The sequence below is a fragment of the Argiope bruennichi genome, chromosome 7 (assembly GCF_947563725.1).
Source record: "Argiope bruennichi chromosome 7, qqArgBrue1.1, whole genome shotgun sequence".
Lineage (NCBI taxonomy): Eukaryota > Metazoa > Arthropoda > Arachnida > Araneae > Araneidae > Argiope > Argiope bruennichi.
The window spans coordinates 15,706,538-15,723,652 of NC_079157.1; the positions used below are offsets into that span (position 1 = coordinate 15,706,538).

The 17,115-nt window shown below is 27.2% G+C and overlaps 1 protein-coding gene across 1 annotated transcript in view; it reads left to right on the top strand.

The window, feature by feature from the left end:
* The window catches only part of LOC129976379 (serine-protein kinase ATM-like), a 106,396-nt gene that overhangs the window by 23,202 nt on the left and 66,079 nt on the right, over positions 1-17,115 (top strand). Inside the window, exons 15-22 of the mRNA XM_056089911.1 lie at positions 1,458-1,583; positions 2,816-3,043; positions 5,079-5,220; positions 7,741-7,943; positions 9,643-9,722; positions 9,816-9,971; positions 11,610-11,685; positions 15,264-15,491. Coding sequence (XP_055945886.1) covers positions 1,458-1,583; positions 2,816-3,043; positions 5,079-5,220; positions 7,741-7,943; positions 9,643-9,722; positions 9,816-9,971; positions 11,610-11,685; positions 15,264-15,491 — 1,239 coding nt within the window. The remainder of the gene's footprint in view (positions 1-1,457; positions 1,584-2,815; positions 3,044-5,078; positions 5,221-7,740; positions 7,944-9,642; positions 9,723-9,815; positions 9,972-11,609; positions 11,686-15,263; positions 15,492-17,115) is intronic.

Consider the following 17,115-nt stretch of genomic DNA (forward strand, 5'->3'; position numbering starts at 1 on the left):
AGATGAACGGTTAAAGTGAGAGGCAGACAGACAGAGATTATTCCAAAAATGTGTTTTTCAGTCTCAGGGAAGTTTAAAGCATGGAAGTTTGTGAAAATCTCAAGTTTGAACTGCCAATTACTATACTTTGTATGCAAGAAATTAAAAAAGTTGCTTAAAATACATACTTGATTTTCTTCATTGTACTTAGCATAATTTACATATTATATCTGTATGGATGAAAATTGGGTGAAGACAACACCTGCTTATATTGTTAGTCTTCCACTTTTTCCTAATCTCCATTTCTGAAGACAATAAAGGTCTGAGTATTCCTCAATTAGCCTTGTGCTAAGTTTGCACTTTCCATGTAGGGGGGACCCTCGGGGGGGGCACCTCGAAACGAGGATGAGATGCTTCCGGCATGGTGGTTGGATCTTGCCACCCTGGAGGGTACAATAATAGGTGGGGGATCTGACTCCCCCCACCGATGACGGGACGTACTTCCTTCGGGGAGGGTTGTACCGTGGCCGGTGACGGCCCTTAGGACTCAACCACAGTTCCCGCCAATTGCTGTTGCGGCGGTCCGGTCATTCAGTTCTATGGTTTAAATCCGTGTGCCTTAGGGCGGGTCGGAGAGTTAGAAGGTTGACTTTCCATGTAGGGGGGAATTATATTTTTATTCAGAAATACACAATATGTCTTAAGAAAAATCCACATCTTCTGATTTTGCTTAAATTAAATTCTATTTAAAAGTTGAAATATAACTAGAGTAATTGCAAATAACTATGCACCTACTTAATGCTGTTCCTAGTGCAAGTTCATATTACAATTTTTTAAGAACACAAATATATATAATGAGACTCAATGTAGACTAGATTTGTGTGTTATTGTTGAAGAGCACAATTGCTTTTTGAATAAAATAAATTTTTATTGCTATTTATAGTTTTAATTCCCTAAATATTATAAAAATCTTTTGAATCCAAATGATCTTTAATCATATTTGTTGCATAATTCTTGAAAAATATGGCAGAATATGTTATTGAAGACTTTGAGTTTGTAGAGTTAATTGGAAAAAAAAACACTTCTATTTTTTTTAATAATCATTTGATGTTGATTAAGATTATATATTGTTTTTCCACTGTTTTCTTCCATGCAAATATTTTCATCCAATTTTTATTTTTGTTGGAATAAAATATGCCAGAAATATAAGTGATGTTCCATATTTTACCATTTAGAAAACTGGGCTTAAATGTTTACAGAATTTATAAGCTAAAGCAACAAAATTTTAACACCCAATTCCACACATACAAATACACACACTTCAGAATAAAGTGTTAAGAACAAGAGGAAGAAAAATATTCTGCATGAGGGCCTTTTGGAAGATTAATATTTAACTTTTTAAATTTAACTAATTATGAATATATGCTTTATCTGAATATATGTAGCTTCCTCCTAAATGTCATTTTTTTTTGTTACAGACGTTAATGTCATCAATATTCATAAAACATGCCTCACTGTTGATTGAAGTTTTGCAAGTTTTCTACTTCCAGAGAATTATAAAAGACGAAGATCTAAATTCAAATCATTTTACTTCATTTATTAGAGTATGTAAATATTTTATTCTATTATACTCATTATTTTATATTTAAAATATATATATTGTTTAAGATTAAATTTTAAGATGTAAAGGGAGCAATATTAACGAATTAAATTGATTATAAGTTTTATACATACTTTTTATCCTCTATTCAAGACTTTATTTTTATGATCAGATCGTAACAAAAAAAACTTTCTTTGATGCATTTCTAATTCAATTTATATTTATCTTTTCATTTTCTTTCACTGGATTTAATCTGGAAATGATAAAGAATTTTTGGTTTTATTCTGCGTACAAAGATTTTAAATAGAATTTTCTGTGTTCTTTGTTTTTGACATTTTCAAAAAAATAGAATAATTGTAGCAAAAAAAAAAAAAAAAAAAAAAGTGTTTGTCAATTGACCTGCTAGAGTGTAGATGCTCTGCACAATTTGATATAATATTATGCCTATTATCTATAACATGATATAGATAAAATTTAATATTCTAATAGTAATTATTTTTCTTCTTTAGTTCTTCCTCTTCTTAAAAAAAATCTTTAGTTTTTTTGTATCTGCTACGTTTAATTTCCAGAGTTCTATCTATATATTTTAAACAATGTAATTTATATTTAATTCCAAATAATGCTTTGTTAATTATGAATTAAGTGCTGTCCAGCTTTTTTGGTCGCAAGAAACATGAGATATCAGCTAAGTAACATTTCAAGGAAACGTATATTTGTTTCTTAGCTTGTATATTTTTTTGCATGGGCTCAGTGTGGAGAAACTTTCAGATATGGCTATATAACTTTAATATTTTAAATTTTGATATTCTACAGAATTTCCTAGAGATATCTCTGAATAAAAGATTTAATTGCAGATCCAAAAACTTGATCATGTTTTACTGCCCATTGACAAATTTCTAGGAAATGGGAAAGGATATTAATTTATAAATTGTATTAGTGGCTTATTTATGTATGATTTTTAATTTTTTAATTGCAATATTAAAAAATTTTAAATTATACAAATACTTTCTTTAATATAAATATATGAAAATGTTTATGAAACGTATTGTATTTTTGTTAAATGTCCCATTGTTTCAAAATCCCTATATGATGAATATTCATTTATTTGTAGTGTAAATATTCAATCCAGATTAAAGAAAACCTTCTTACATTTGTTTTATGATTTGAAAACTTTATTTAATGATTCTTTCTTTATTTATTATTATTATTTTTTAATGTTTTGTGTTATTGTTACAGAAATTTCTGAACACTGCAATAGAATTAGAGATGCAGAAAGAAAATGGTATACCTAATGTGCAACTTTTAAAGGATTTCATGAATAATACTGTAGCTATTTTCAAAAGAATACAGCATTGCAACTCAGATGCAGAATTGTGTAATTTCATTACAGCAGTTGGAAGTGCCATTCCTATAGAAATTCTGAAAGATCTCTTGAATTTTAGTCTAGAAAACATTAACGAAAAGGTATGAGTAATTGTTCTTTTTCTTATGCTAATGCTTACATGGGGGATCTGAGCACTCATCATGTGACTTTGAAGAGGAAAAAAAATATATAAAAATTTTTCCACAGAGAGGAGGATTACATCTTTATTAGGTGTTATGTGAGAAAGTTTTGGAGAGACCACTGTGCTGGTTTAACATTGTCAATACTTTTTAAAGTATGTTGTCATTATTTGATGATTATATATGCATTGTTATGCGGGACATAAGTCTTTCATACAAAATTGTGGCTAAAATATAATTTTTTTAATCCTATTAATATTTTTTTTCAGTCAAATTCAATATTATTACAGAAAATTCTAAAATCTGTTTGTAAATTTATACAAAGTGGGTTGTGCAGTGGAAAAGTCCAAAAAGCTTAATAATAAATCAAGGCACTTTATTCTATATAAATACACAGCAGTGAAGCACGCCCAAAATATACACAAGAAAACATTTGCAATAAATAGCAGCAGATAAACAGCAAATCAGTAACAAACAACAATAGCACTTGGAGAGAAGTTACAGATGATCAATACTCCAAGGAGGAATTTTACTCAACACTACTCACTTGAATTGAATTCAACTGACTCTTACATCTCTTGATTCAACTACTGGCTCCTTTCATCTATGAACCTTTGCTTTAATAGTTCCCTTTGCAGGACATCAGATGTGTGGTGAATAGCATATAAGCCAGTTAACAACTCTTCTACCCGAATGATCGTTTTGGTATAATTGTTAAGTTACTGGACTGCTAACCACAAGGTCCCAGGTTCTATCCTAGCACTTCACATATTGCCAAATTGGGGACCTCGGACGATGAACCTTCAACCTTTGTAATCAACCTTGAACGATGAACCTTCAACCTTTAACCTTGGCGCCATCTACCCGCAACCAAAAGTCGTCAGACTCACTTGACACAGCAACCTAAAAGTCGCCTGACACACTTGGCGTATCAGCACCCACACACGCTCGCCATAACGCTTGGCGCTAATCAACTGGATACAGGCCCATTTAGACAACAGCTACTCAATACATCACCACTCAACAGCCATATCGTTCGTCTCACCTCCGACTCACTAGAGGGAGAGTACTGTGGTGAATAGCATATAAGCCAATTAACAACTCTTTTACCCGAACGATCGTCTTGGTATAATTGTTAAGTTACTGGACTGCTAACTATAAGGTCCCAGGTTCTATCCTCGCACATCCCCATGCCGCTTCAGATGTTTTAGAACAAATTCTGTGACTCGAGTTATAATGGAGATATTACCAAAATTCTTAAATATTCCGGTTCATTTTTTTTATCGCCGAATGTTTACCTAGTTAATTGCCATGCCTGGGGGCTCATTGCCCTTGCATTTATTCAGCACCCATTGGAGCTATCCATAAAACTCTTACTTATAAGGGAACAAATTAGTAATAATTCTGTTGTAACAATAATTAAGTTCATATAGATAACCTTAAGGTGTTTATATAATCCAGGAAAAATCATATATTTTCTTATGAGGAGAAATATTGCACTATATTCGTTATGACATCATGTAAATGTTTTAAGAATTTTACTTTTTTTAACAATCTTCTATGAACGGTATTTTTTTTTTTTTTTTTGAAGAATTTGATCTAACTATAATGTGAAATAAAAAGCTGAGTTTTTATAAATGTTGTTATTATTTGTTGTGTTATATTATTAATTTATATATGATCATGGTAGTAACTTTTCTGATTTCATTTATAAGAAAATATATAAAATTGCCTTATTATGCTAGCCTAATTATAGAAAAATATAGTAACAGAAGAAGGTCAAATTAGATTTTCAGTCCTTTATAAGCTTCAGACTCTCTCTGTTGTATTCTACATTTTTTGCAATTACTTTTTTTTTAGTTTTGCTTTTAATTTTGCCATGTTTTTTTATACATTTGAACTTACCAATTCATCACTATTGTTTTCCATTTGTATGTGGCATTCAGATAATATATAATTACCTACTATAACTATTTTTTTTAATTTTTGTCTTTAGAAATCTTTATCTAGAGCATCAGTTTCCACCTCAGATCAAAATCTAAATTTGAGTCGTTCACTAAAGAAGAATAAATATAGTTTTGATGATGATGATTCTGATATTGAAATGGATTGTCTTGAATCAATTCCTGATAGTGAAGGTAATTTATTTTCATTGTTCTTTAAATATAAATTAATAAAAAACAATACTGGAACATGATTTATTTTATACAGATGCAAGCTTTTGTATAAACATGAAAACTAAGATCCATTTGCAATCATATATCAACTTGTTAGTATGTAAGAGTTTTCTTTAAAAGGTTTTAAATGCAAACAGTCTTATCATTGTTTACTAATCAATTTATCTTATTTGGCAGTAATTTTATTTTATTTTTTATAGCAATATTTGTTTAAAGTTCATATACAATTTGTATATCCATATAATCATTCGTTTTTCTCATTTCTATATTAAATAATATATGTATATGTAATTGCATATTAAAATAAGAAATAAGATTAAATTAAATAAGAAATAATATTAAAATAAGAATTAGAAAGATGATAGATAAATATTAAGTTATTAAAATGGGCAGACTAGAAAGGTTATAATTCAGAATTAGATAGAAAATTTTTCAAATGAAAAAAAAAAGCACTATAAAAAAGTTAATTTTATGGCAAACGCATAAAAGATCTATTATTTATTTTAGTACAACAGATTACATCAACTACTAAAGATTTATTTCTGTGTTACCAAGTATCAAATTGTTTATGTTGCTAGAGAAAAAAGTGAAATTCAAATGGCAAATATCCACAACTTTTTGAGATCAATCAGAACAGAATTATGAGATCAGTTAGATGTAGTTATGTAGGATGTACAATCCTGAAATAAACATTTCGATGTGAGAGAATGTTTCATAGTCATGATGGTTTATGAGTTAAAATTAATAAACGTTTTCTTGAGGCTGCTAAAAAATTTGCTTAGTGCTTGAGGAGACGTTGTTGAGTGCGCACTTAGAGAGAGATTGGTTCACTCCATTCCCATTAGGAGATGAGATCTTCCAAAACATGCCATTTTGTGAAGTTACTTATTTACAAAGTCATGTTAAAGGATTCATCAAGAATTCTCTTTCTATATTTCCTTTCAAATATAGGAGGAGCTTATATGAAGGTCCAGTTTATTGGAGGAAATCATTCGTTTTCATTTTCATATTCTTGAATAGATATAAAAATGTTAAAAAATGATGCTTGATGTGCCAATTAAGCAAAACAAAGCCTACTATTTTCTCTTCATTCACACACACACACAAAAAGTCTATTTTCTGCCTAGATGTGTAATGAGAAATGGGTGTATCATTATTTGTCATGAATAACAGAATTACTATATTTTCTGGATATCTGACACATTTTAATGAAATTCACATGAATATGTAACTCCTACCTCATTATAATTAATCTAGTTTTATCAGAAATGTTAGTTGATTGACATTTGATTGATTAAATTATTAATTTAGGAAAGTATCAATTGAATTAATGAAAAGAAGAATAAATTCAAATTTCACTATGGGTTTTTACTTCCTTGCATGCAAACTATATAAAGAGAAAGTGTTGTGATTGTCAAAAGTTTCGAATTAATGATTTTGATGAATCTACATATTTCTGTCTACTTTGAGTCTGAGAAACACATTTCTGGAATTATGTCTCTCTGCAAGCATGATAATTAAAATAGGTTTGAGTAGGAAGGATAAAAATTAGTATGTGGTCTTTACACAAATTTGTATATTTCTGTGACATTTTGCACAAAATCTATTCTGAGGTAATCTATCTATCCATCTATTATTGTAATTATAAAGTTAACATGATAATTACAAAACATAGAAATCTAAAAGAATAAAGTTTTATTCACAGGTTTAGCATTTAAAATGTAAATCCATATCAAATTTGTAACCAAATCCATCAAGGATTTGTGATTGGTGGTGTAATACTATTTCTTATCAACAGTGTAGTTAATATTTAATGATTTTTTTTAGTTTTATTGAGCTATGAATAATTATATTTTTTGTAAATTTTTTGTAATAAAATTGGAATCAATTATACTAATATTATACTATTGGAGCATACCAGTATAAAATTTCATTTTAATACTTTTTATATTAATTTTGTAAAAAAAATATATGTTTGTAACAATCTTATGTAAGCACTTATAAATGTTTACTTAAAATTTTTCTTCTCGTATTTTAAATGTGGAGATTTTCAGTGGACAAATGTGTCCTTGTGAGAATTTGTTTTAAAAAAATACAATTAAATTATTTAGCTTACTCATATTATAGAAATTATTAACAACTTTTATAGAGTACCAGCAATAAGAATACACTGATTAGAAAAAGAATAATGTTATATCTATTCATTTGTTAAAAGTTTTTTTTTCAGATAGATTTTTTTTCAGTCTTACTGGGCTTGAGTTTGTTTAAATATATCATTTAGGAAGAGTATGTTTTGAAAAATTAATGCATTTTTAAGTTATGCTAAGTTGCTTCATAAATGTCAAATTTTAAAATTCCGGTTTTTTGCAGTATCTTCAAAATAATGCACCAGTCTTCAGATTAAAATCAAAAGTTAAGTATTTTTATATGTTGTTTGGAATTTTTGGAATGTTTTTTAATTTTACATTTTGGATATTTTAGATACCTCATTTTCAACTGAGATGGAAAATATATCTTCTGACTTTAAAGAGCAATTACAGTGTTTAGAAATTCTTGGAGATTATTGTAGTTTTGTTAGTTCTGATACACGGACAAGAAAAACCGATTCATTTCCTGAAATTATGATAAAAAGATTGATTTCTGTCCTATCAACAAAAATTCAGAATTTGAGTGATGTACATTTGGTAAATAGTTATGCTATCCTTTTTTATTTTATTTTAAATTAAAAAAATCAGTTTTTGTATTATTGGATATTTATATTAAAAAAACATTACGATTTTGTTTAAATTATTACCTGCTTTGTGGTGTTTTAAATATATTGAATGATTAATTAATGGACACTTTGCAAAAGAGTTTTATATTTTACATTGAATTCCTAGAATGTTTAGTGATATATAAGATTTGTAAAATTACATGTCACTACTTTTGTTTGACTTTACTGATGGATGTTTAGTTTAGTATGTTTATGTCCTGCTTTGAAGTACCGTTAGAAACAATGACTTATTTTGGAATAGTCTTGTGTTTTAATTGTGATTCAATGATGATAATGATGCCTGAGTCAGCACTCTCTACATTAAACTTTGCCGCTGTCTGCTTATGATAAACTATTGGTCCTGAATGGATTTAACATGCACAAGTCCACTTATATGATATCTCTTCGATGGAATTAGGTTTTGAACTTAAAATACTCCTTCATTGAAACCGAGCCCCTATAAGCATTATAACCTTACTGGGTAAATGAATAAATTAAAATGGTGAAGCCTATATGAATACTTAAGTTCAGGTGAACTGGTGAGAATTGAAACTGAATTCATAAAGGGAAGTGAAAATTATTAATAAATGGAAAGGAAAGTGAAAATTATGAATTTTGATATATCTATCAGCAGTATCTAAAGGAATTCTGACACATGCACACTTTACTTTTTTTGTATTACATAGTTTGTTTCTGTTCTCTGACTTTGTAAAACGTTTTTCTGAATTTCATTATGTAAACACACCACACACACAAACAAACAAATGGCTATAATATGGGGATTCAAATGAATGAAACATTAAGAATTGCGTGTGTCGTAAAAATATTGCATGAAATTTATATTATTGAGATTTCGTATCAATTGAATCAACAATAAATTAATGGATCTTCTGCATTAAAAAAAATCATGATTAATTCATTCTTGGGCTACAGAAATCCTCTTTTGATGAATTTTATTTATTTTAATCAAGAACTCTTTGCATTTTCTGAAAGAATGTCAGAGTTTTATAATGTGAATGTAGAAAATTCCATTTCCCTCCCTTTTAGATTGGATTATACATTGATTCATTTATATTTATATATAAAGAAGTGTAAAAAAAAAAGGCCCCCCCCCCCTAAAAAATTGATTTTTAATGTAATCATTTTTTTGTAAAGAAAGTCTCAAGGAAAATTTACAATTCTATACATTTCCTGTGTATAATTTATAACATAAATAAATATCCAGGTCACTGATTATCTAAAATCAAAACTTTTAAACTACTAAAGAATTCTGTGGAATAATCATAATTAAATATGATTATAATACAATGAATTTTTGGATGCAAAAGTATTAAGTATTTTCATATATAAATATGAATTTCAGAATGTAATAACTTTAATACATGACATTGCTATTATAGCATATGCATTATTCTATTTGAGTAACCAATAAATATTAATGTTGGGTTTTCTTTAAAAGAAATACTATTTGTCAGGGCTTGCTTGGAAATATTAGTTATGCATTTTCAAACAAATTATTTTTTGCTGAATATTTGAATGATCTTTTTTTAAAATTATTATTTTGTATTAAAAATCTGTTGTTTGTTAATTATTTATCATAATTTATTTCAAAACTTTTTTTTTTTTTACAGATTCTGGTTTCGTTGAAATGTATATTAGTCAATAAATACTTGGAAGATAGTGTAGTTGAAACAGTCATTAGTACTTTAAAGTAAATATAACATTAAAGACATTTCCTTATTTTTTTTTCATTCATACCATTTTGCAATTTTTAAATTTCTATTTTCTTTTTTTTTTCCGCTAGACTTCTTTTGAATCAATTCAATATAATGCAAGATGTATGCATTTCAATATTGAAGTTATTTCCTTTATTGATTCAACATGTTGTAAAAAGTGATGCTACTTCTCCAGTTACAATTCAAAATAAATCTCATATGTTGCATTTGACTCGTGTTCTAAGGTGAGTGTTTTTTCTTTGCCATATAAAATGTAAATTTAATAAAAAAAATTGGTCTTATTGGAATAATAACATTTACAATATCTTTGCCATATAAAATAAAAATTTAATTTTAAAAAAATTGGTTCCATTTGAATAATAACATTTATAAAGTAACATTTAAAGTACATTTTAATTTTGTTTTCAGCGTTTACCTATTGTTTTGTTTGCCTACTTGTTTGTTTACAGTGTTGCCTATGTGTGTAAATTTATCATTTGTATAAATTTTGCATAACATGAAAAATCCATCTGGTTTGTGTAAGGTGAAATATCTAACCAACTTGATAACAGAAACTTTGCTTTATTTCATAAGATAGCACAATAACACAAATATCAAGATATAACTGAAGCGCAAAAATTCAAATTCAGCAATTACAAAAATGCAAATAGTAAACTAATTGTAAACTATCGCTGCAGAACAAAATTTTAGGCTGGAGGAGGGGAGAAAAAATGAGGCATTACATGGTTGACTGTGAGCCAAATCTGTTCTTTGTGATTAGCAGACAAAATGGCACCGAATGTAAAATGAGGAAGGATTGATTTTGGTCTTCCATTTCCCAAATAATCATTACACAGTAAATGAATTTTAATGCTGTCACGAGCTGTTCCTTGAGCAGCACAATTAGTGTTACTCTTACATGTTAATTCATTTTGTGTACATGTATTTTTTTTTTCGTTTTAATTATTCTTCCTTATACTTATTATTCAATGAACTTTCAATGTGGAAAAATAATCAAATAAAATTAAAAATGAAAAAAAAAACCTAGTATCAAAAATGATTTTGAATTTTTTTTCTGCAGCTCTACTAGACTAATGAACAAACCACCACTCTTCTTTTGTTTCTCACATTTTAATAGAATGCCAGTTTTTGGATTCTTAATATCTATACTGCTTTCAAATAAGTAGTGTAGACACTAAATAATAATTTGTTAGACTGTCTTCATTAGTTGGCAATACATATATTACATATTCACTTTTTACCATTTGTAAAATCCGTAGGAAATTAGTTTTTTGCTTAAATATACTTTTCAATATCATGCCTATGATTTTAAAATTGGTGCCTGTGATTCATTCTCACATTCATCTTTTAGCTTTTGAGTTCTCTTAAAATTTTATTGACTATATTTTTTTTTTCAAAACAATGCAAATTTAATAAGCAATAATTGCAATTTAGTAAGTAATAATAATTATAATTTGTAAATAATATAATTTTCATAATAATTATTTACAAAATTAGTAGATGGTATATGGTCTTAAATGTTATGCATATTATTTAATCACTATTTAGAATTATAAGCTTTTTTTTTCTAGCAACTCTTGTTTAAAGTAATATTGTAGTCTGAAATAAAAATATTATGAGCTTGGATCCATTTCAGTTTAATTTCTCTCTTTTAAGGTTCACTCTCAAGATTTGTCTCTTTTAATTTAAAATTTAAAATCATGTTTTTGTTTAATACATCTGTTTTTGAATGAAACTATATGCTTTTGAAAGGAGTTTATATTTTGAATAATATGAAATATTCTGAATTTATTATTTTGATTCATTATATTATTTTTAATTTTATTATTTTGATTTATTTTATTGTTAAAAAAATTTTTCAGTAAAAGAGAGTTTGACAAAAGAGGATCATCCATGACTTCTTATTTGGTTGCGGACATAATAATAACTATGTTAAAGGTAATTATTTTATAAATTAAATTAATAAAATTTATTGCTTACCAAACTATCAGAATTCTACCTAGTTTTCTAGGGAATAAAGGACAATATCAAAATAATAGATGCTTTAAATAATAGTAGCTAAATTATTCTCCATGCTTTTAAGAATTTAAACTTTTATTTCTAAAAATAAATTAAATTCTGTAATTGTTTGATTAACTATTTTAGAATTCAGTTTACACTATTCATGTGCAATGATGCGTTTTTTGGAGGGCAGTAATGTTGACAAGGTAATACATGTGTAAGTTAAAGACAGAGTGATAAAGTTGTAGATTTTATTGATATTTTAGAAAGTACAATTTCATTTGACGCATAACAGAAACACAAGTGTGATTTGAATGCTCTTGGTATGGTGTACGGGTAATGGATCCTGAATAATGGAATAAGCTTTCTCAAAGGGGGAAAAAAGCTTTCATATTCTGTTTGATAACAATTACAAGATATTATCAGTTGTATGGCATTGCTATTATTACAGATCACTTTAAAAAGTATTAAAATAATTTATTCTTTTTTATATAATGCTTCTATGGTTCATTTACCATCTTCTGAATCAATACTTTCTCGACTTATGAGACTATGTGGCTGATTTTGGATTTTCATGACTGTTGTAAATATATAGATTGCTCAGATTTTGATTTCAAATATACATGATTTATATGTAAGAGAAATTTAATTTATACCAATTAAGGTTTGTGAAAAGATCGAGATTAGGAAATTTAAAATGTAAACATAAAATTTTTCCTTAAAAGAGAGAAAGAGCATGTACTATATAATAATCATTTCTTAGAACTTATAGTTAGTACCTCTAATTTTTGCCTGCTATCAACCCCAATCCATTTAACAGTATAGCAAAGATATCTATTTCATTGATATAAATCTTTCCTAAACATTTCTATCTAAATTTGAAAGGTATTGACTGCTCTATTTTTTTTTTTTTTTTTTACTTTGCTAAAAATCTTTATTCTAAACCATTTTTTTTTTTTAAATGAATAAATGTTTTGTCATCAAATATCATAGGAATAATCAAAATTTTAATTCGTTTTTTTAAACATGCAATTTTGAAAATATATACATTTTTTTAATGATGAAAAACAGGAGTTTCTAAAATTCGTTTGTGCTCTGTAAACTATATTTTATTACTAAAAAAGAGAAAAATTTTGAACATCTGAATGAAAATTATTCTAAAAAGTTTTGTGGTGTTATAACTTTTAAAATGAGTTATATCCAAATGAAAAGCTGAATAAAGTTATATATCATTTATTTATAAAATATTTTGATCACAGTTTTATTTATAGAAAGTTTAATTATCTGTATAATGATATCTAAACATTGTTGTTGTCGATGATGTAATGATTCTGGAATGCCTCTCATAAAGGGAATAGATGGAATTTGTAGAAACTCGAGCTTTGGTAATAGATTGAATTTTCCATAATGGTCTATACTTCCTTGTTTTAAATGATCAATCGATCTTTCAGTGATTTTTCTATAGATCATCACAAAAGGAAATTTTAGGGCTGTATGAAGGGCTTTTCATCAAAACTAGCTGCCTTTGGCGACCAATTTGTTCGCTCAGAATGTTAACTCTTTTGCTGTTAAGCTACTAATATGGAATATATAGTTTTTCGCTTGCTTTTTTTTTATAAGATTGAAAAACATGAAGTTAATTCAGTCTTTTATAAACTACAGTGCATGCAAATTAAGAGGGGGGGGACGTAAGTGCTATAAAATAAAGATGGAAGTGAAAATTCTACTTCGTTAATATTCAAAGAAATAATAAATATTAATATTAAATATAATAATATAATATTAATAAATATTAATTTTAATAGGCATAAACGTGTAATTGAATGTTTTGATGGATGAGTTTAAATTTCATCATATTAAAAATATTTTTACAAATTGTATTTTAAGTTTTAAAAAAATCAGTTTCATTTCTGTGTAATTTTAAAAAAATTAATTTTTTGAGCTTTAAGATAATGCAACCCTCCCGTCCTTTCATTTTTGAGATAATAGTTTTCACAGATATGGTCAACAATTCCCATAATTAAGTCGTAGTAATTGTTCACCTGACGACGGTGAAGCATATTTTCATGTTGAATTGGACATTTTGTTTGAAGTCCGTTTCTTGATTTCTTTTACATCTTGTTTCCTCTGACTGAATGCATTTTACAGCTTTTGGAGGAGCTTCGAATCCTCTCTGGAACATTTCTAATAATATTTTACAACTTCATTAATTAGAAAAACATTGAAAAGGTAGGTGACGATGTTAAAAAAAATCGATTATTTGTGAAAATATGAATTTTTTTAATTTAATATTCTTAATGCTTGAGCAGGTTTCTTTATAAAACTGTTAGAATTTTGTTTCTAGGTCTATTTTTTTGGAGAATTACCCTGATTTTTATATTTGATTTCACATAAATCTTAATGCTGTTTTACATTTTTAGATGCTTTTTTTTCACATTTTAATTCTTAATAGAATTTTTTACGAAACACTTCATAAATCATCATCTAATGCAGATTTTTTGCTCAAATTTGGTGTAATAATTTCTCAATATCTTCTACAGTTCCTGCAGTAGAGAATAAGTAATCTATATCTGTTTAGAAATATTTTATAATTATTTTAATGCTTCACAAAAAGAAAAAAAAATGAAAATTTTGTGTTATTTATCAGTTGAACCCCAATATTTAAAGAATAAATAGAATTACAACTTACTTTTTATTTCAGGAACTAGATAATATATTTCTTAAGCTATCGCCTTAATTTTAAGCAAATCATTTAATAAATTTCTAAACCAGAAGACTTTTGCTTTATATTTCTTTTTAAGCAAAGAAACACCTTTTTTTTTTTTTTTTACATTTTTGAAACACTTTTGCACCTTAATTGGTACATTTTGGCTTCATACATGTTTTCTTTAATCTTTTTTATGCAAATATTCAAGAAATAGTAAAAATATAACTATTTTCGAACTTTTTTTTTTAAAATCACCCTGAAAGTAGTCACATACCTTAACTGCAGTTGTAAAAATGTTCAATAAAGCAATCTGAAACGTTTGTATAGAGATTGGTTTAAGTTTCATAGTGGCCACTTAACAATAAGAAATAAGAGTAATTTCTGTATCATGTATATTAGCGTTTATATATATATATATATATACTTAGCATTGTCCTAGAAGACCAACAACGATCCTTTTGATGCTTCTGTGCTTGAATTTATGGCCTGTTTGAACTAAAATACCATTTAACATTGATATCTTCCCCCATTCCAGCTTGTTAAGGAGTAAAAGCCTTTCATCATCACACATTTAACCAAACATTGCTTTTTTTGGCCTTTGTGTTTATATTTTTTTAACTCGGAGAGCTGAAACTCTGACACACTATTCAAAAGCATTACGTTGCTGCAAACAGATGAATCATAGTTTAAAAGTCTCATGTTTAAAGGCTTCTATTTTTTAATTATTTTTAAAGAATTTTCTTTATTTTTGTTGTTGCTGAAATATTTGTCCATTAATATTGACTACTTTTTTGTCTGTTTATTTTAGATAGAACCTTCTATTTCCTGGCCAGAATCATCTAATAAGTTGAATGATACTGAATTAAACCCATTGGACAATACTGTTATTTGTACATTAGTGCAGTTTTTAAGCAGCTCTTTTGCAGAAGTGTGTTTTCTTGTTGCCAGCAGCATTAATTTTGTATTGTCACGGGAAAATTTGATTTCAACTTTTGATTTTACTTCCAAAGAAACTTTCAACTTTTTACAGTCTCAGGTATGTATAGAGTTTTATTTGAACACTTTTCTAATGCATCTGAAATTCCTTTTAAATAACTTTTGATTTGTATATGTTAAACATTAACAGTGATTTCTACATAAGTAAATATTCTTATAGAAAACATTTGCTTTTGGTTTTAATGTGTTTGCTTACTTAACACTATAGAAACATCCGGGGTTTTTTTTTTTATTACTTTTATGTTGTGATTTGATTTCATGTTTTAACGAAGATTTATTTTGTGTTTAGATATTCTGTGCTTTAATTTTTTTATCATGTGAGAATATGATATTGTTTTTGCTTGAGGTTTTTGGAACCTCAAAATGGGAAGGCAACAAATTGTTGAAGCCTCAAAATGTGAAGGGAACAAATTGGCTATTTATCCTTTTTTTTTTTTATTTTGGAGTCGGCTTTCACACTATAGCTTTTGAAATATCTGTCATCTGCTAATGTAGTTTTAGTTTGGAGTCGGCTTTCACAGTATAGTTTTTCCATTATTTATCTTCTGCTAATGTAGTATTTCCCTTCGTAATCACTGTGTTAATGCCTAACTCGCACAGCGTTTTTTAAAAATAAATCAAACAAATTAAAATATTGTTTGTTTAATCAATAAAGATTGTTGTTTCTGGAGTAATTTCAACTAATTAAAATAGGGTTTCTTGTCTTAATTAATTTAAGTCATTAACCCGTTTAAACCGATTTGAAACAATCATGAGATTATCAGATTACGCACACGTCGATATTTAGAAAAACGATGTTTTTTTTTTTTTCATCTCAAAATCGGTCGAGATCCCAAACTTTGTTTGCCAGCTAGAAAAATTAAAGATGAAAGTTTAAAAAAATTATATATATATATATAGAGAGAGAGAGAGAGAAGCATTGGTTGTTTTAAACTGGTTAATGACTAAAATTAATTAAGACAAATAATAACTTAACAAATAATAATGCTCTCACATGATAGCTTGAAATTTGTGATAGTAGATTTCATTTTTATTATTATTTTTTTAATGCTTGCTTTCGATTCTTTTCATAACTATATTTTCTTTATGTATCTGTCTCAATTGTTTTGATGAGAGTAAATTCAACATAATACAAATGTGAACATAAAGCTGCCCATTAAAAAAAAAATGTTTTTTAAGTACACTAAAGCACATATGTCCATTTTCAAGGAGCTTTTATAAAATGATTTTAATTAAAAAAACTTATTATTGAATTGTTACAATTTTAATGCTGCTAATGCATATTTATTTGAAAATAACAGTTTTAATTGTTTCATTAATGTTATCATATTATTGTATGGTGTTGAAAACAATAATTGAATTTTGAAATTAAACTTTTATCACAGAAGTGAAAATTATATTTACTTGTGGATTTCTTATTTTATATGATTAGGCATTTAAAAAAATAATAATAATAAACTTTAATTGCCATCTGACATGCTGATTGCCACTGAATATTAAATGACATCATTATGAATCAAAGTAAGTTCATTAATTTTTTTCATTGTTTTGGCAAACAAAATGAGTTTAAAGGTTTTCACTTGAGAAAGGAAGTTTGTCGTCCATTTCCTTTTTGAGGAGATTTACATGCTCCTCAAAAGGCATATCTGCTCTTAAGGGATCTT